At 44.2% G+C, this 20,053-nt stretch overlaps 1 protein-coding gene across 1 annotated transcript in view; it reads right to left on the bottom strand.

Annotated features, from left to right (window-relative positions):
* Positions 1–1,756: 1,756 nt before the first annotated feature.
* SCRN1 (secernin 1) overlaps positions 1,757–20,053 on the bottom strand; it is a 63,416-nt gene continuing 45,119 nt past the window's right edge. Inside the window, exons 6-8 of the mRNA XM_020993345.2 lie at positions 17,150–17,315; positions 7,436–7,616; positions 1,757–6,037 (exon numbers count right to left, since the gene is read on the bottom strand). Of these exons, the coding sequence (XP_020849004.1) occupies positions 5,879–6,037; positions 7,436–7,616; positions 17,150–17,315 (506 nt within the window). The 3' untranslated portion in view covers positions 1,757–5,878. The remainder of the gene's footprint in view (positions 6,038–7,435; positions 7,617–17,149; positions 17,316–20,053) is intronic.

Raw genomic sequence — 20,053 nt, forward strand, 5'->3', positions numbered from 1 at the left:
GTCTTCTTATATAGTTGATTTGGGACCATGCCTATTCTTTGTACTTCTGTTTTAATATCAGAATTTCAGAATGGAATGGGGCCTCAAAGACCAGCTAGTCCAACCTATACGTGAATGAGATCCCCTTACAATGTTCACGACCATCCTGGCTTCACTTGAGTATCTCTAGTGAAGGTGTACCCATTACCTCCCAAGGATGGTTTAGTTCCCCAAATAAAACTTAAATAGGGCATCTGGATGCTAGTAAAAAAAATTTCGAATACAGTAAGCTTCTTAAGAGTAGGGATTATTTTATACTTTTTGTATTTCTATCCTTAGTGCCTAGCACAGTGCCTGACATACAGTAGGTGCTTAATAAATGCTTGTTGCTGACCAAAGCCCCGATTTTTATTCCTCGTGCCATATGTCTATTATGGTCAGTAATGAACTCCCTTCCTTATAAACTGCCCACAGTAGCCACAGAATGGAAGAGACTTTCTTTTAAAAGTTGACTGCTATGAAAAGAGCGGCTTAATATAGAACATTGTGCAGGTTGCCCTCCCATGGCACTCTCTTGGAAGTCCATCCCACAGCCAAGGTAGGATCTTCTGGTTCCTGAGTCCTCATGAGCAGGGCTCCTAAGGAACCAATCCAGAGCCACCCCACTCCACCCCACTCCCATCACGAAGCATCCTAGGCAGAGACAAGAGGAATCTTCCCCAGTCTATGCCCATGTTTTATTTAGATCTTCCATCCTAGGAACTTTTGAGGATGTCAAGGTGCACAGCCTTAAAGACCACTGGATTTGGAATTGGGAGATCTGGGGTCCAAATCAAGCTGTGCCACTTAACTTCTGGAATGACCTCGAGCATTTTCTTTCCTCGTTGATAGGATGAGGAGCCATGATACAGTACAATGGCCCCAGTCCTGAATTTGAAATAAAAGGACCTGCATCCAAATCTTAATCCTGCCCCCGTCTCTGGGCCAGTGTTTTCTGCTCTTTGTCTTCCATTACATTTGTAAGATCAGATTTGGATTACTGTGGCTCAGTGGAAACAGCTCTCGATTTGGAGTCAAGAGGACCTAGGTTTGAACCCCAGTTCAGCTGCTTACTAGCTGTGCGACCCCAGACCTAGGCCTTAGTTTCCTTATCTGTGAAATATGGAGCCTGGACTAGCTGGTCTCTGAACTCTGCAGCAAATGAGATGATATTTTTAAAGCACTGAATATAGTGCCTGGCATGTAGTAGGTGGTTAATAAATGCTTGTTTCTTTCCTCCCTTTCAGCCCATGATCCCGCCACAGCTTGCAGAGATAGGTTTAATGATCATCACACTAGAAATACAAGAATGACATTTTCATTGCCACTGTTTATGGCCAGAGCACAGTGCCCTCTTACAAAAATAGCCCAGACCTACAGTCTGACCTTGTGGAAGGTTGTGGGAGAAAGGACAGAGGTGGGTAAGAATGTCATTAAACTCATCCTGTCACAGGAAGGTATGAATCATGGCTCATCCTGACCTACTTAGGTCACAATTACATTCAGCCAGAAGGGGCAAAGTGTTTTGTTGGGTCTCCTTGACTAGGTGAGCTCATTCCTGAAGCAAGACTTAATGGAGGCAGGGGCAGGGCCCATTCCAATCATGAGGGCTAGCGGTGCCCTTCCTCAGGGCTTCCAGAATAGTCAGGACAGTCAGACATCTGTTCTACCAACTCTCTGGTTCCAACCTCCCCCCACATTTATTTATGGGACAGCTGAGACATCACAAAGGAGGCAGTTTAGGGTGATTCGGTAGTTTTAATTTTATGCGTAGTGCATTTATAGACAAGGTCATAGGGAAGAGCTGGAGAAGAAAATCTTCCTGTTCAAAGGCATTGGTTAAAAAAAATCATCATCATAACTACATTGTCTGCTCCCGTAACAGAAAAAAGAATATTTCCTCTTTTATTGTTCTCAACAAAGAGTATTTTTCCATTAAAGACACTTCAGTTTATCACAAGATGATTGCAAACAGGTGCAGGTGAGTTTTCACAAGAAATTAGCAAATGAAGGTTCACATAGTGTTTGGGTTCAGTTAGAGAAAGCACACATTGACACAGAATCAGGAACAGTAAATGGGATTTAGAAGTTGCATGAAATGATCGGCATTGGCTAAGAATAATCTAATTAATGGAGTTGCTTGGCCTCCATGGCTGAGAGAAGTGGATCTGTGCAACAACTGTATACCAGAGAGGCAAGACTTGAACCCAGATCTTCCTGACCCCAAAGCTGACTCTCTACCCACTAGGCCATGATGTCTCTCTTGGCATAAGTACGTTCTGATAATTTTGTGTCTTCACTCAACGGCCAAGAACTGTGTTATTGGGATCTAAGTGGAGTAAATGTCTGCATGTTCTGATGCAAGAGCTTCTTCACAGTGATGACCTCATACAGATCATCTGAATAATTCGTAGGTTTCACATTATAACCTTTACCACTTGAAACCTTTCCAGCATCATTTTATAAAAGCCGGGCTCTTTCCTCTTAAAATGGTTGGCTTGTCCTCATCTGTGGCTGGTGAGCAGCCAGGTTCTAACTAGACAACAATCAAATTAATGTTGTCTTGGGCTGGCTGATGACTCCGGCCAGCCTCTCTGCCCGTATTGGTCATGTCTTCTGAGTCCAAAGATGGCTCCCACGTCATAAATACGGTAAATCTGTCAACATTCCAAACTTTGGCCTTTATTTTTTTAAAATGTTGTGCCTACAACATCACTTCTCTCTCAGTGAACAGCCTGGAGTTCATAAGCCTCCTCAGGCATTTTCCAAGAAACCCACAGCCCCCATTACGGTTTTGTTAGTTTGGAGTTGTCGATTTGGTTTGGTTTGGTTTTCCTTCAGCCACAGAAGGCAAAGACCCAATCAGATCAGGCACAGACTTGTATAAATAGTTAAATAAATGTACAAAACCATTCAGAGGGAGTAGCAGACACGTCAGTGACTTAGCCTACCCAAATCTAATTGCTTTTCAGTGGCCACCCTTCCCATCACCCCTGGGCAGACAGAAATTAGTCAGGGCTATCCCCAGGGTGTATGCAATCCGAAGCCCACATTTCCTTGTAACCAACCTTATCCAAAAAACCAAACTTGCTCTGAGTTATTGAATCAGCATAGTGATGCTGGGCTAGGAGGAGCATAGATAGGGTTGGTCCAAATAGCCTGCCAGAGTCTGCTCCACCATTCTTTTGACCCAAGCAAAGTTAGTGTTGCATGATAGTCTCAACAGTCTTGTCTGTGGGGTCCAGGCACCAAGCTAGAGCAACAAGGTTTAGCTTTAGAATTGTACCAGTAAGGACTTAAGCCACAGTAGGAATCAGGAGAACCAAATTTATTTTCTCAACATTGGAATCAGCTTGGTTGATATGGAGCAGATCTCTGAGTTCTTGATAACAAAAGGTCTGCTGGGCTCAGTCCCCATCAATGACTTTGTAGAAATTCTCTCTAGGGTCTTTTAATTTATTTAAAATACCTCATATTATAGCATCACTCCTTCCATTACAGGGGTCCTTCACCTGGGGTCCATGGATAGCTCTCAAAGGGGTCCATGAATGTTTTTTTAAAAATTTATAATTGTATTTCAATACAACTGTCTTCCTTTATAATTCCACATATTTAATTTTACACATTTAAAAATATGATTCTGCAAAGGGGTTCACAGGCTTCCCCAGACTGCCAAAGAGGTCCATGGGGTCTAAGAACCCATAGACTACAGCTAGGCTTAAGAATGACAACTGAGATGTGGTATGTCACCAAACTACCTCTGCCATTCCTACCCTCTACTTCCACCAGTATGTGGGAAGCCTAAGAAAGCTGTTGTGGCCGTGGACACTAAAGAGAAGTAGTCAAGGGTCTTATCCTGCTCTCCAGAGAGAAAATTGTATATTTGGTAGCCCACAGTGTGAAAACGGAGGCAAATTGATTGTTGTGTTTTTGTGGCCCTGCCTTGCCTAGCTCTGAAGGAAGCACACCCTACAGCCTGTGCTTTCTTTCACCTCAGACAGCTCTCAGACATCTGCTCACTTGGAGTTAACATCATAAGATACAGAATTTGATAAAATAGACATGCTTTTCAACCACCACAGGACTTTGGCTAACAGTTTAAAGCAAGGGGCATATGTACAGAAGGAAGAAGGCTGGAACTACAGCGTGGTTAAGGGTAGGTAACCTTCAAAGCTGTCCCATCTGTAGGGTCCTGTCAACAAGTGGTGAAAAGTAATCCCATCCCAGTGGCTCTGGACCAGATGCCTTAACTTGCCCCTGTTCCCTTAGTTTGTTGTTATATTTGTCCGTTTCAGCTGATGATCATCACCCACCTAAAACTGTGACCCTTTGGGCAGGGACCATTTTAATAATAAATGAGGCATTTAGAAAACAAGCATCAGCCCCTTCCCGGGCAGGCAAGGGAGGGGAGAGGGAATGCCTTGGTCTGAGAGCTTTCCCCATGTTAGCTTTTTGGGAGACAGCAGCTGAGAAGTGGGGAAACAGTGAGGAAGAAAAGTCAGACAGAGGAGAAGTCAACAATGTGCAGCTAGCAGCAAGAAGTAGACTAGGCTGCAGGTAACACACTTGGGAAGCCTTAAAGTGACTTGTAAATAAATGTCAGCTATTTGGGAGACAGGGTCCAACAGCTACCCTGCAGAGCAATGCTGGACCTCCCTAGCCCTCCTTGCACTCGGTCTTCATAGCGCTGACCCAATCTGGGCTCCCTTAAGCCGGTTTCCAGGCGCTGTTGGCAAATTGCTTTCTTTCACTTAGTTCTACACGTGCAGAACGAATCAACTTAATTACCCTAAGTGGCTGCTGAGATAATGCGTACACGGGGAGAACGCCTCCAAGTTTCCCAGAGAAATGAAGGAATCTGGGCATGTAAGAACATCAGCTGATGCCTCCATGGTCACTGGCTGCTGGTTTTCCCCCTCTGCCTTGCATGTTGGCAGATTCCCAGCTTCTGTATGTTTGGAATCCTTCCATGGGGCCATTTAATTACAGTAACCTCAAGCTAGCCAGCAGCAGCTCGGTTCTGAATCATCTATATACATGACACCATCCAGGTGGAGAAGCAGCTGGCCTGCTGAGCTCTGTGCTGGAGGGGCTGTTTCAGATCAATCCATGCACTGACTTAGCACTTCTCAAATGTGTCCAGTTCCCTCTGAGACAATCATATGTGTGCCTCTCGCTCCTTAAGAGCCTTCCCGGGGACACACTGCAAGCACACCGACTAGAAGAAAACATGCCTGTGGCTTCAGTCAGCAGAACATGGGCCAGGGAGGTTCTCCTCTCACCCATCTGTTTTAGTGGCCCAGAAAAGCATTCCATGGGGTGTCAGCCAGCACACCCGCTGGAAAATCATGGCCACACTGCTGACATTCTCCTTGGATTCTACACAAAACAGCATGTGACCAAGCAAAGAAAAGCCAGTTTGTTAAACTTGAAATAGCTACTAAGAAGAGAGAAAGATTCCTTAAAGGTTTTGCTTTCGTTTTGCCTTCCTGAAAATTCGGCAATGTGAAGACTATCCTTCAGGGCTTGACAAGCGCTAGTCTTCTTGGGAAAAGGCTAAGCATGCCCATCATCACTGAAATAAGATAAGAGCTGCTTAACATCCACAGTTAGTCATATAAAGCCAAAGGTCAGGCTAATGAAAAAAACAAAAACTGGCTAAATCTTAGGAGGGCCAAGGGAGTTTCTTTCTGAGACCAAGAGCACAGAGTGTGAGTTAAAATTAGACTGGTTGTTTAGAAAAGGGGGCTGAAATATTCATCTTCTATTTTACTCAAAGAGGAGAGGGGGTTGGTTTTGCTTGGAGTTTGGCCAAGTAGGGAGTTTCTAAGTGAGAGGAGAGAGAGAGAGTGGGCTTACTTCACTTAAAGAACTTAATCTCCGTGTCAACACAGTCATAGAAAAGGTCAGCCACTTCAGTGGGGTCCATGGGGTCTGTGCTGCTCAGAATGCTTTCCATAGCCTCCAGCCCTTGTTTCTCCAGGTCCAGCATGGTCTCCATGAGCTTGTGACCTTGATCCTGAGGAAAGAGACACAGGGTCATGCTGTGTTATAACCAACCACATGGAAAACCTCTCTGTGCAGTTGATCGTCTACCTCGCCATTTTGAATATGGTAGAATTATGGAATGCGAACGGAAGGGGACCTCAGGCATCATCTCATCATGAATAGATAGGGTCAAAGGATTCTAGCTCCAGAGCTGGAAGTGACCTCAGAGGCCCTCATTTAACAAGAGAGAAAACTGAGAGCAGGGACATCAAGCAACAAGGTCCTAGACCTAGCACTGGAAGGAATCTCAGAGGCCGTCAAGCCCAGGCCTCTTATTTTACAGATGAACAAACTGAGGCCCAGAAAAGTTGACTGACTTGTCCAGAGTCACATAGCTACTAAATAAATGAGATAATCTCATAGATGAGGAGACCAGGGCCCAGAGATGATCTCCAGAGATAAAAAGTGATTTGCTGAAAGTCACACTCAGAGTACATGGAAGGGCCTGGACACAAGTTCTGGCTACAAATCCCATTCTCTTTCCACCATGGTAGGACACACACACACACACACACACACACACACACACACACCATTTTACACTAGACCTCAATGATAGAAAACCTGCCCAGTCCTTAACAAAAGAAGTAAATTTTGTATTTGCTAAACCTCAAGGGGCATGGGCAACCTTAATAATGTCCCATATCCTGGGGAAAACTGGATGTCATGGCTTGTTGGTACTAGTTAGCAACAGCTAAGTTGGTTCCCTCCAAGTCCCTTATTTTTGGAGTAAGAAGGCTAGCTTCCCAGCCTCCAATCCCATCCATTCTGTTATTAACAACAGGCAGGGATGGCTAGCCATGCTGTGGGGGTCTCTAGGGGTAGGCTTCCTAGGGAATATTCAAGTCAGAATTTATGCTTGGGAACTCTGTGAAGAACTAAGATGGTGGTGGTGGTGGGGAACAGGTGTATGTATTTGAATTTATTCAAATCGCATAAGATTGGAATTCTTCTCATTAAACTATTCCTGGCAAGTGTGTATTTTCACCTTATGCTTGTAAATAACTTGTCTTTGGTGAAAAGACAGAGATGTGATTTCTAAAAAGAATTTCATCCTCATTGAAGAGGCAGTTTTTGACAAAATAAAGCCACAAAGGGAAGAAGGCTATTCATAGCCAAATGGGATCTCGGGACATTTTATGGGGAGACTTTGTTTCTGGTTTGTTGGAAAAACATAACAGCAACCAAGAATCTGCTGAAGAGGAAAGAAGCAATTCTGGGAAGTTTCTCTGGGAATGTGGATGACTAGGAGCAAACCTCAGCGATCAGGGTCATCTTCCCACACGTGCTCCCCACCCCCACCCCTGCCCCTAGACAAAGGGGAAGGGCCTATGTTTCCCGCCCTCTCCCCTCCCACCTCGAGTCTCACCTCATCACTCTCAATGACAGCCCGAGCCCACTCGTGGGCTTTATAGAGCTCATGTCGGCGGTCAGGCTTCTCCAGAAAACGGGGCTCCTTTTTGGCAGGGTCGTCCTCCCCAAAGCAGGGAGACTGGACTTTAGGGACAAGCTTTACATCATCCACAAAGATGAAAGGCTTGAATATGGACCTAGAAGGAGAGGAGAGGCTCTTTCAGCAAATAAAAATATTTAATACAAAATCATTTGCATTGGCTTTCCTTCAATGACGTCTTGCTGTTAGGTGCTGATGACTGTAACAGGGCAGCTGCAGCCTGGATAGGGGCTTGGAGGTGAAACAGCAGCTGGGCCAGGCACAGGACAAGTAGATTTGGAGGTGCTGCCTCCAAAGGTGGAACATAAAGGTGGAAGGAACTTAGAGCCATCTAGTTCAGTTCGATAATCCCATTGTACAGATAAAGCAACTGAGACCCAGGGAGGTTATTCGTTGTACCCAGTCACACCAATGATAAAAACAGCTGGGTTTCATAGAACACAGCTTTAAAGCTAGCAGAGGGTTTTAGAAATCATCTATTCCAACCACCTCATTTTATACATGCAGAAACTGAGGCCAGAAAGACCCCTGATCACAGGGAAGAACACTGATTTAGAGCTAGAAGAGACCTCAGAGGCTATCCTTTCACTTTACAACTGAGGAAAGACAGCTGGGGGGCAGCATAGTGCACAGAGCTCTGGGCCTGGAATCAGGAAGACCTGAATTCAAATTCGGCTAAACCTTGAACAAAGCCGGGGGGCAGAGAAGAGGAGAGAGACGGAAACAGCCAGGGAAAGTGCTTGGAGTCGGGAAATGGCGTTTGTATTTGAGTACAACAAGGAAGCTGCGTCACCAGACTGGACACGGGCAGGGAGAAGGAGTAAGGTGACTGGAATTCACCTTCTCACCTTCCCTCATCCCCTTCCCCAACCCATCACAGATCGGACCTTACTACAAGGCCAGTTAATGGCAGGAAAAGCACATTTCCGTCCTTGAAAGGTTCACAAGAAGAACATTTTTTCTTTTGGTTGTCACAAACAAATCCTGCCAATAATCCAGTCCATTCGTTCTCTTCCATTGGGGTGGGTGGAGAATGGCACAAGAGTCCACATTCCAAGCTAGAGAAACTGATTCTCCAAAAAGGGATGGGGATTGATGAGTGTCAGCAAGAACTGCTCTTACCCTGTCCCTCCAAAGACTCCAGGAGCCTGTGAGGCACTGAAAGAAGGTGGCAGGCAGAGGTGCAATGCAACAGCCAGAAGCATACAACGGGCAACTCACTCCTGCTGGGCCTGGACCAGCTACTGTTTCACCCTCAAATCCTACACCCCTGGTGTAGCTGCTACACAAGCAGCAGCATCTGTCAGTGCCTAGCAGCAGGAAGTCAGAGACACAGAGAGAGACAGAGATAGAGACACAGAGAGAGACAGAGACAGAAAGACAGAGACAGAGACAGAGACAGAGAGAGAGAGAGAGAGAGAGAGAGAGAGAAAGAGAGAGAGAGAGAGAGAGAGAGAGAGAGAGAGAGAGAGAGAGAGAGAGAGAGAGAGAGAGAGAGAGAGAGAAGGGGGGAGAGAGAGAAAGAAAGAGGAAAGGAGAGGGGGGGAAAGAGAGAAGAGGGGGAGAGAGAGAAGGGGGAAGAGAGAGAAAGGGGAGAAAGAAAGAAAGAGGGAGGGAGGGGGAAGAGAGAGAAGGAGAGAGAGAGAGAGAGAGAGAGAGAGAGAGAGAGAGAGAGAGAGAGAGAGAGAGAGAGAGCCAGGGCAAACCAGTACAGACGTCATATCAATGAACATGAACACTGAAAACATGACAGCTGTCCCAGAAACCCCAGACAGCAGAGGGCTTCATCCAGCACAGGCAGCCCTGAAGCTCCATTGTTCCAGGGTCCTGCCTTGGGCAGAATCCACTGAGGGGATCTCCTCCCTCGCTTCCTCCATGTCATATAGAGTCTGTCCTGCAGAAAGCCTGCAAGCCCTTGGTGACCCTCAGCATACTACCCTCTGAGCTGGTGAAGAGAAACAATATAAATAAAGAACATAAAAGGGGAAGGGGGAAGGGAAGAAGGATTTAAGTACCTACTATGTACCAGACACTGCATTAAAGTGCTTAATAGCTATCTCATTTTATCCTTACAACAAACCTGAGAGGAAGGTGCCATTACTAGCACCCATTTTACAGTTGAGGAAACTGAGGCAGACAGAGGTTAGGTGACTTGCCCAAAGTTACATAGCTAATAAATGTCTGAGCTGGATTTGAACTCAGGTCTTCCTGACTCAAGGCCCAAAGCTCTATGCACTATAGCGCTCCCTAGCATCTTTTCTTGGCTGTAAAGGGAGGGGGTTGGATGATAATCTCGCTGGGCCTCAGTTTCCTCATCTGTAAAATGATCTTGTAAATAGATTCTGAGAGGCACCTAACTCTCAGCAGAGGCATCCTAGGGGGGATTAGAAATGGAGGTGCTGGCTGCCAGCCTCACACAAATGCTGGGCTGGTTAGTGATGACACCTAGGAAGCTCTTCATGGATGATTATTAAAACAGAAGAGGTTGTTAAAAGCACCACATTTGACCAGGCACTGAGGCCCCCAGGACCCTTGGCTCACAGGAGGTTTGAGGGCATCCGGGTCCCACAGCCTAAGACCCACACAACAACGGCACCAGCCAGCCTGGTTTTACCTCCTAAGTTTCTGGAGCTGGTTCCTGACCTGATCTCTTTCAACTTCCAGTTGCCCTTACAGCCAGTTCCAAGAAATGGCATTCAGTGCTTTTGGAATCCCGTGACAGATCAATCACCACTAGCCCTGACACCAATGGAGAAAAGCCTCTTGTTTTCCCCGAATTCGTTTTCTTTGGGTTATCGGAGAGGCAGCATAAGACCAACACTCCCTGATCGTTTCTATCACACTTTAAGGTCGGTGAAGGGTATATACGTACATCCGATCTGTGCAGCAAACATGAGAGATGATTGGGACAGGTGTTCTTATGTGCACCGAGGTAAGGCTCAGATTGAGTAAAGCAGGCTTAAGGCCAAGCATAAGGTTACAGATTTAAAGGTGGAAAGGAACCTGTCATTTTACAGATGAGGAAACTGAGTCACAGAGAAGGGAAAGTTGCACATCTAAAAGGCAATAAAGCCAGAATTTTCTTCCATACATTCTGACTTTGAACCTACTATCCCTTTCATATGCTGATGTGCCATCCCTTGCCCCCAAAGAAGAAAAAAGAACATCTTTGGGGTCAGGAGACAAACAAGCTAGTTTGGCTGGAGGAGTGCTATGGGAAAAGACCGCAAAGGTATCCAAGAGCATAGAGCCTTGAATGCCTAGCTAAGGAGCCAACACTAACCACTATAGACTAGCCCAAGGTCTAAATTTTGTGACAGATGGATCAATGAATACATTTCCAAGAATTGCAGGGAAAACGGGGCTGGATTATTTCAAATTCTACTACTTACGTGATCTTGGACAAGGGAGCTGAGCTTTGTAAGCCCCAGTTGGCTTACCTCTAAAATGAAGGGGTTGGACCACAGGACCTCAGTGGCTCCTTCTAGCTTTAAGATTGTGATTTAATGTAAAAGTATCAACTGTTTTTAATCACTAATCTTTATCATTTTGAGAAGACCATGTGATAAATGGTAAGGAAATGATGAATCAATAGCTAGAACCTGCCTTGGATACTTCCTGAAAGGCCCTTTCCCCTCCGCCATTAAGGTCTAGTAAGAGAGTGTTAGAGATGGCCATGGGTGCCATGAATTCACTAGTCCAGGGCAGTCCCTCTCCTAGTGCAAGTCAGCACCTTCTTTCCAGCCTGTATTTTTAAAGAGCTGCCCAGAGCACTGAGGGGTTAAGTGATTTGTCCAGAGACACAGCAGGGATGTGTCAAAGGCAGGATCCAAATCCAAGTTTTCCTGGCTTTAAAGCCAGTTCTGTGTATACACTGCCTCACTTTACATTCATGCCTATTGCTCCTGGCTCTGCCCCCTGAGGGCAAACAGGACAAATCTATCCTCTCCTTTAAAGCCCTTCAAATCACTGAAGATAGCTGGCATGTCCATGCTCTGCTCCCCAAGTCTTCTCCACAAACACCTTCAGTTCTTCTAACTGGTTCTCATACAGAGTGAATTCAAGGCCAGTTTGGCTGCCTTCCCTGGAAGCTTTCTGGCTAATAATAACAATGATGACAATGATGATGATGATGGCATTTATACAAATATCCCTTTAAAGTTTACAAAGCACTTTCTATCATTTAATATTGGCAACTCTGGAAGATGGATGCTATTATAATCCCCATTTTATAGATGATAAAACTGAGCCTGAGGTAGGTTGAGTGACTTGCCCATCATCATATATATCATACTCAAATTCAGTTCTTCTTGACTCCAATTTTAGCACTCTTTGCACTGTGACACCTAAATGTCTTAGCTTATCAAAGTTTTTCTTAAAATGAGGTGCACAAATCTGAACAGAAATCTTGAGGTGTGGTCAGACCAGTGCAGAATGCAGAGCGATGAAGCCACCCTCATCCCTTGGGAGGTTATGACTTTTATGACAGTCTGAGGTCAGACTGTCCAGGGGGGAGTTAACAAGTGCTTGAACTACGATGGCAGAAGGAGAAGGGGCAGTTTTGGGGGGGGGGTTTAGGTGAGGCAATTGGGGTTAAGTGACTTGCCCAGAGTCACACAGCTAGTGAGTATTATGTGTCTGAGGCTGCATTTGAACTCAGGTCCTCCTGACTCCAGGGCTGGTGCTCTATCCACTGCACCACCTAGCAGGACAGTTTTAAGAGCTATTTTAAAGAAAGACTCAAAGGACTGAATGTGGTGTGGTGGTAAAGAGAGTATTTGATTTTGAATCAGATTTGGTTGAACAGTTGCCTCTGCCACAATATGGCTTTGGACAAGTCAGCTGACCTCTCTGAGCCTCAGTTTCCTCACCTGTCAAATGAGAGGGTCAGACTAGACAGGTTCTAAGATCTCTGCCAGTTCTAAACTCCTATGCTCCTCCATGCCAGATGAGTCCTACTGAATGTGAATATACCTGATACAAGATGTCAGGACCAGACTGGAAAGCAGCAAACCTCAGCCATGCCCAACATCCCCAGTTAGGTCCAACCTATTCAAGGCCCAGTTTAGTCTGGCCCCTATAGTTCAGCTCTTTGAGAAGGAAAGGGGACAAAGGATAAAGGAAGAGATGGGCACATGACTGCTGCCTACCACTGGGGCAAAGTAGGTCAGAGTCGCTCACATGATTCCTTACTCCTCATCCCACCCCACTCCTTGTCAGTACAGTACACTCAGTGTTCCAGTGTGCACAGGATTCCCCATTAGGGGGGACCTCAGGATGCTGAAGGTGTCAGACTTTTTCCAATCTAATTCTTTACTTTCATAAAGATGTCATCATGTACTTGTTTCTCATTGGAAATTCTATCAAAGACAGGATACTGGGCCAATTACAGTAATAATGTATGTCATCGACACTATCATTTTATTATTTTTTTGCTATTGTTACAAAAACAACTACGTGGGTGTTTTAAGTTACCTGATGGCTTACCAAGCTGCAAGTTCAACTATTGAGATTTTCATCCAAACTGATTAAATGTTATAGTTCTCCCCATTCATTCTTGTTCCCCTCCCCCACTTCCCCCAAACCTCTAAATGTATAAATGAGGGAAGCATGTTCAACAAAAAGCTTTTATAAGAAATGAATGGAATAAACAAGCAAGGAAACAAAAAAGACACAGAAGACCAGTCATCTGGAACAGGAGAGGACAGAGTAATAATGTCATGATGTCATTCGGGGGTCTCATGATCTAACTGGGGAGGGTTAATTAAGACAACACACTCTTCACCAATGTGTTTTCTAAGTATGCTGGTCTGGCACTATGCCCAGAAAACTTCATTTTTTATTGGAAGTAGAAATGGAATGGATAGGCAAACTCAGAGAGTCAGCATGGTACAGTGGATAGAGGCTGGCCTTGTGAATCAGAAACACTTGGGTTCAAGACTCCCTCTGACCCAAATTAGCTGTATGACCCTGCGCAAGTCCCTCAGAAGCCCAGATGACCCTCCAGCGAAGGTGCTGACTGGCACTGATGGAGGGAGCTTCCTGACCTTCACCAAGGCAAACCGATGGAACTAGAGCCCTATACTGATGAAATCACAGTCTGGACTACAATATGTATGTTTATAATATGTGCAAACATCTTCAGTGTAAATTCACACTCTTTAGAGTTTCCGAAGAGTTTATTCACCACAACTCAGTGAGGTTAGAGATGAGGGAACCAAAGCTTAGATAGGTTAAATGATTTGTCCACAGTTGATAGCAAGTCAAGCTGGGACTCCAACTCCAGAGTAATTTCCCCTACACCACTCTGCCTTTCATCATAGAGTCACAGGATGTTAGCGCTGGGAGAGACTTTCAAGGCCATCTAGTCCAAGCCCCTCATTTTACAGCTGCTTCTGAGGTCTTCCAACTCATCAACCAGCCCAAGGTCACATACCTCACACCAGGCAGAACCAGGATTAGAACCCACGTCTGTTGCTTCCTAGTCAAGCAATATTTCTGCAATGCTGCCTCAGGTTTCCCCATGACAAAATATGAAATGTTAACATGTGCAATTACTAAAAAATACAGGACCCCAAATTTGTGATCCTTCTCCCATTACTATAGATAATGTGTCTCATTTATCAGTCAAGAATGGATCTCTTTCAGCCAGAGTTCTAATGTTCTGCTAAGTCTTTGCAGGTCACTTAATCATGGAAAACCTTATTTTAAAATCACTTGAAAATCTAAAGCACTTTTTTCACCTCAAAAAATTACAAAGAGGGTATTTCCAATTCATTTCTATAATTTTATTAGGCCATCCACTTTCCCCAAGACAAATGATCCCTTTCTATTTTGGCTGCCGAGAAATGAAGACGTCCACATCTAACTCCTTGGCACATCTATAATCACTGAATTGCAGATTTTTTTAACTAAAAGGAACCTAAGATTTTGTCTAATCCAATCCTTTCATTTTATACATGAGGAAACTGAGTCCCAGAGAGATGAAGTCACTTTCCCAAGGACACAGAGCACAGAGTTTGTCTGATCACAGCCCTAACTAGAAACTTTTGTACCTGGGGTAGTACAAACCATGCCCAAGGCAAGCAGCAAGTAAAACTTTCAAAACCTGAAAAGGGGAGGAGCTGACCTACAGGGCAGCTGCTGGGAAGAAGAAGCGGAGCAGCAGGCAGCTTCTTGTTTTAACTAATTCTTCTTGCTAGCTAAGTATTAAACTCTGATGTTCCTACCCTTCAGAAAGGTAGGAAGTACTTTCAAAGTCCTTGAAATTTGGCACCGCATGGTAAAGGCCCAACTGCCCTGTCCTAGTTACAACTGCTTCTATTCCCCAGCCAAAAGTTTTTTTTACAATGGGTTATGCTTCTCCCCAGCTGCCTGATTTCAAATGTATACCAACTTAGGTCTACTTTGAGACAAGGGAATCTCCTTTATTTTTTAAAGGAGGCTACCAAAAACATTTTACCTTTTTCATTCAAAGAAGACTTTGTGCACCTGTGTGCCTGGCTGGGATAAAAAGAAGGCAAAAGATTGAGGCAGTATGATGTTCCAAAACTAGCCCTAGATTTGGGGTCAGCTGGATCTCGGTTCAGATCCTGGTTCACAGAATTTAAAACTGGAGAGGATTTTAGCAGTTCCCCATTCATGGGATCACAGATGCAAAGCCAGAGAGGACATCAGTGGCCGCATAGTCCAAACTCCATTTTACAGAAAGGGAAATTGAGACCCAGAAGTAATTTGCCCAAGGTAATACAGAGAATAAGTATCAGAGCTGAGATTCGAACCCAGGCCCTCTGAAGGCTCTACATACAGAATTCAATCCACTCCCCCAAAATGCATCCCACAATCTCCTTTTGCATACACAAAGCTTGAGGCCCAGGATTTGAATCTAGCCCAGTGCTACTCCCATTGTACCACCTCTATTCGTAGACTACAAATCCTTGATTAAATTTCAAGCAATCACAGAGCCATAGAATCACAGAATTCAAGAGTTAGACAGGACCTCCACAGACATGTAGTCCAACTCACACTCAAAGGTTTTCCGAAGAGTTTATTCCTCATGATAACAAAACTAAGAGAAGTTAGGGGCTTTGTCCGATCTGCAACTTGAAGTGGACAAGCCAATCAACCAGCATTTATCAATCACCCACTAATACCAGGCACTGTACTAGGCACTGGGACACAAAGACAAAAAATGAAATCATCCCTGCCCTCAGGGAGCTTACATTCTATCACTGAGAAGTTAGCTATTTGCTTCCCTGGGTCAAATTCCTCTCTCTCATCATCACCTTAATTGCTGAGGTCTGATCTATTGTTCAATTTGTCCAGGTATCCCCAGAGTAAACATTTAATGTTTGTTGAATTGAATTGAATTAGACTGAAGGGAGTGTTCTATACTCATCAATAAAAATGAGTCCTGAAAGTAATGACTGAGACACTGTTGGAATGAATGGATTTGCTTGATTAAAATAAAGATGAAGAAGAGAAAGTGAAGAATTAAAGGGTCTTCAGATGGGAACAGCAACATGCTTGCTCACCTCTCTGAGTCACAGCTACCTTACCTATAAGGTGAAGGAGCTGTCCAAGGTCCTTTCTGGTCCTAAGATGCTCTGAAGTCAATTCCATGGAAAAGTCTTGGAGGTGGAGCCAGGAGACCCCAAAGATCAAATCCTGCCTCCAGCACTCACCAGCTGTGTGATCATGGTTAAGCTACTTAAATTCTCTGAGCCCCATTCCTTTATCTAAAAAAGAATGTGCTAGATAGGTTGGGGTCAGAGTTATAACTTTAGGCAGAAATCACAACTGGCAAAGTCAAGGCTAGAACCCAGGTTTCCTGACTCCCTAGTCCAATTTTCTTTTCCTTACTCTGCTGCCTCCAACTTCATGCCTTTGTCCCAAGATCTTCGAGGAACAGCATGGTAGATTCGGAGTCAGAGAGACCTGAAATCAAATACTCCCTCAGATATTTGTGAGTCATGTTATCCTGGGCAAGTTAACTGCTCTTCATTTCCTCACTGGTAAAAAGGGAGTAATAATAGCACCTACCTAACAGGGCTATATAAATGTAAGCTATAGTGCAGGCAATATTAATGGAAGGCACAATTTCAGGTGACCTGGGATTAATTCCTAACTCTAACACTAGCTGTGTGACCCTAGGTAAATCACTTACTCTCTCTGTGCTTTAGTTTTTTCATCTATAAGATGAATATAATAATATTTCTCTCTCTAGCTCAAAATCCACAATCCTATAATCACATCACAGGATTTCCGGGAGGAAGGCATTTTGTTAAGGTGTTATTGTTCTAAAACAAATATTCAATGAAGTACCAGAGAAGATCCAAGTTTACTACTCTGCACCACCTCAGTTGCAAGCACTGGACTGAGAGGTCAGAAAACGTAGGATCCAGCCCTGTCACTCCCATTAAGGAGCTAGGTGATCTTGAGAAGTCACCTAACTTGTCTGCGCCTCATTTTCTTCAGCTGTAAAATGAGGGGGTTAAGAAAGAGGACTAAAGTCAATAGATATTTAATCAGTCAAAGAATCAAACTTGTTTCAGCAACAGAAGACAATCTTTGAAGGCATAACCATCAACCTGTAGCTCATGGCTACCCAAGGCACCTTGGCAGGCTCACCTGGAGGGATCTGGGGTCCCAGTGAAGTAGTGGATGCATGGTGAACTCCCTCCCTGGGGCAGGACAGACACGATGCTGGCAGTAGTGAGGAAAGAGTCAGAATCTACACAGACTCCACTGGCTTTATCCCGCAAAATGTTCATCATGGTCTGCACAGTGATGCTCTCTGTCAAGAGAGAAAGAAGAGAAAGGGAGGGAAGGAAGGAAGGAAAGAGCAAAGAGGGAGGGAGAGAGGAAGGAAGCAAGGAAGGAGGGAGGGAGAAAGAATAAGAAATAGATGAATACATCTCCAGCGGAAGGCACATCAACTATTGCTTGTCTATACTATACCCACAAAAACATACACAGTAAGGTCAATATCTGACAAGTGGTCTGCATGAACACAGGACCCTAGACTGTGTGGCAGTGAGGCTGGCTGTCTGCTATCTAATCAGACAATCAACATGCACTGATTAAGTGACTCCTCTGGGCCAGGTACAGGGAATATTAAGACAGAAATGAAATGGTCCCTGCCCTCAGGGTGGTTATATTCTATAAGGGAAGACAATATATACCAAGGACTCTTCACCTGGATCCACGAACTTATATTTTTAATATTTTAATAGCTGTATTTCAATATAATTAGTTGCCTTTATACTCCTATGAATTCAATTTCAAGCATCTAAAAACATGATTCTGAGAAGGGATCCATAAACTTCAACAGATTGCCAAAGGGAGGGTCCATGACACCACAAAAGGCTAAGAAACCCCGACATACACATGTGTAAATATATAAACATATAAATAAAGTTGCTTTTTTCCAGAGGGAATTGGTGCTAGCATTTGGGAGAAATAAGGAAAGAGCTTATATAGGAGATAGCACTGGAGGAAGCTTTGAAGGAAACCTGGGACTGGGAGTGAAAATGAGGAGGGAATCATTCCAGGTTTGAGGGGGTAGCAAGTGCAAGAGGCAGGAGGTGAAGGGTCACGTGAGAGGAATAGAAAGGACACCTGGCTGGACCATGGAATGTGAGAAGGAAAGTAATAATAACAAATAAATCAGTAATAGACAATAAATGCAGCCTGGAAAGGTGGGTTGGAACTAGCTTGTGAAGGGCTTTAAATGTCAAACAGACAAGTTTATATCTGATCCTTAGAAGTGATAGGGAGCCACTGGAGATTATTGATCAGGGGAGTTACATGGTTAGAGGTCCAAGGGACAGCATGGCCAAGTTCAGAGAACTCTTTACCAAGTTGGCCAAAGGGAATGAATTTCCAGCTATAACATTCTCAATGGCTGGCTACCAAGTGGGAGAGGGATTGTGATCTGTGTTAAAAGAAGAAGGACCCAGAGCAGAGAGTCCTAACTTTTTGTGTGTCCTGGACCCCTTTGGTAGTCTGCATGGACCTCTTTTCAGACTAATGCATTTAAATAATTGAAGGAAATGTTAAATTTCAATTAGAAGTTAGTGAAAATACAACAAGACTCATGTGGAAATATTTTTAACATGATTGCATATGTATAACCTGTATCAGATTTCTTGCTGTCTCAGGAGGAGGGAGGGGAGGGAGAGAGAAAAAAATTTGAAACTCAAAATCTTATTAAAATGCATGTTGAAAACTATCTTTACATGTAATTGGAAAAAAATAAAATGTTATTAAGTGAGAAAAAGAAATTAGTGAAAATAAAGATGTCATTTTTTTCCCACTCAAGTTCATAGACCCCTTGAAATCTGTCCTCAGATGTGTGGGCCCCAGGTTAAAAGCCCCTCCCCTACAGCAATGAGACCATGGATCCTGGAGCATGAGAACACCCAACGCTGGAAACACAAGAAATCTTGTTAATAGCAATAGCTTGTTGACATTTCTGTGGTGCTTCAGAGAGCTTTCCCTGCCTTGGCTTATTATCAAACCCATTTAAAAGCTAGAGGAACTGAGGCTTGAAGAGGCAAAGTCACTTGTTTAGGGTCATGAATTTGAGGTGGGATTCAAACCAAGGTCTCCTGACCCCAAGTGCAGCCTTCTTTCTGCTTGGCCTCTCAGTATAAGGTTGAGAAACATTGGCTGTGGAGTCCCAAGGCTGTTAACACAACAGGCAGACTCAATGAAATTTCCCAGGAGCAGAGATTTAGAGCTGGAAGGCACTTTAGAGCCCAATCTCCTTTTTTTTACAGATGAAGAAATAGAGCCTGATTTGACCAAGGTCATACAGGTAGAATGAGGAAGAGAAATGGGATTTGAACCCAGGTCCTCTGCCTCCTGAGTCAGGGCTCCTTCTAACTTGATTTCCTCATTTTCATCATAATTCTCCCTCATAGGAAACAGTGGAAAAGTGAAGGCTTCCAGTCAGGTGACCTGAGTTCACACTGGAGTTCTCACTCGTCACCTAATCATTCCTAGCTTCAGTTCCTTCATTTATAAAATTAGGAAGGAGAGAGTTAAATTAGATCATCTCCAATGTCATTTTGAACTTGAAATCCTGGGACACATAGGCTCTGAATGACTAGGTCAGCAGTTTGGAGGATAATAGAGAGTGGAAGAGTTTGACAGTAGAAGTGTAGACAGAAGCACAATTCATGGTTTCCTCCATGTCAGCTTCAGCAAGGAGTTCTATACTTAATGTCCATTCTGCCTGCTCCCTTTTATTCATTTAGCCAGTCAAGCATTTATTAAGCACTTATTAGCACTGTCAGGTATTGTGCTAAGTTCTGGGGATACAAAGAAAGGCAAAAACATTGTCCCCTCCTCAAAGTGCTCACTGTGTAAATACAAGTGTATGCAATGTAAATGAAAGATGATGTTGAAGGAAAGAGAAAAGTCTGGGGAGGGAAGACTGGGGAAAGGTCCAGCGAAGAAAGTGGGATTCAAGCTGAGTCTTAAAGGAAACCAGGGAAGTGAGTGAGGCTTACTTACTGGTATATTGCC

Source organism: Phascolarctos cinereus, unplaced genomic scaffold (genome assembly GCF_003287225.1).
Source record: "Phascolarctos cinereus isolate Bilbo 61053 unplaced genomic scaffold, phaCin_HiC Scaffold_1;HRSCAF=81, whole genome shotgun sequence".
NCBI lineage: Eukaryota > Metazoa > Chordata > Mammalia > Diprotodontia > Phascolarctidae > Phascolarctos > Phascolarctos cinereus.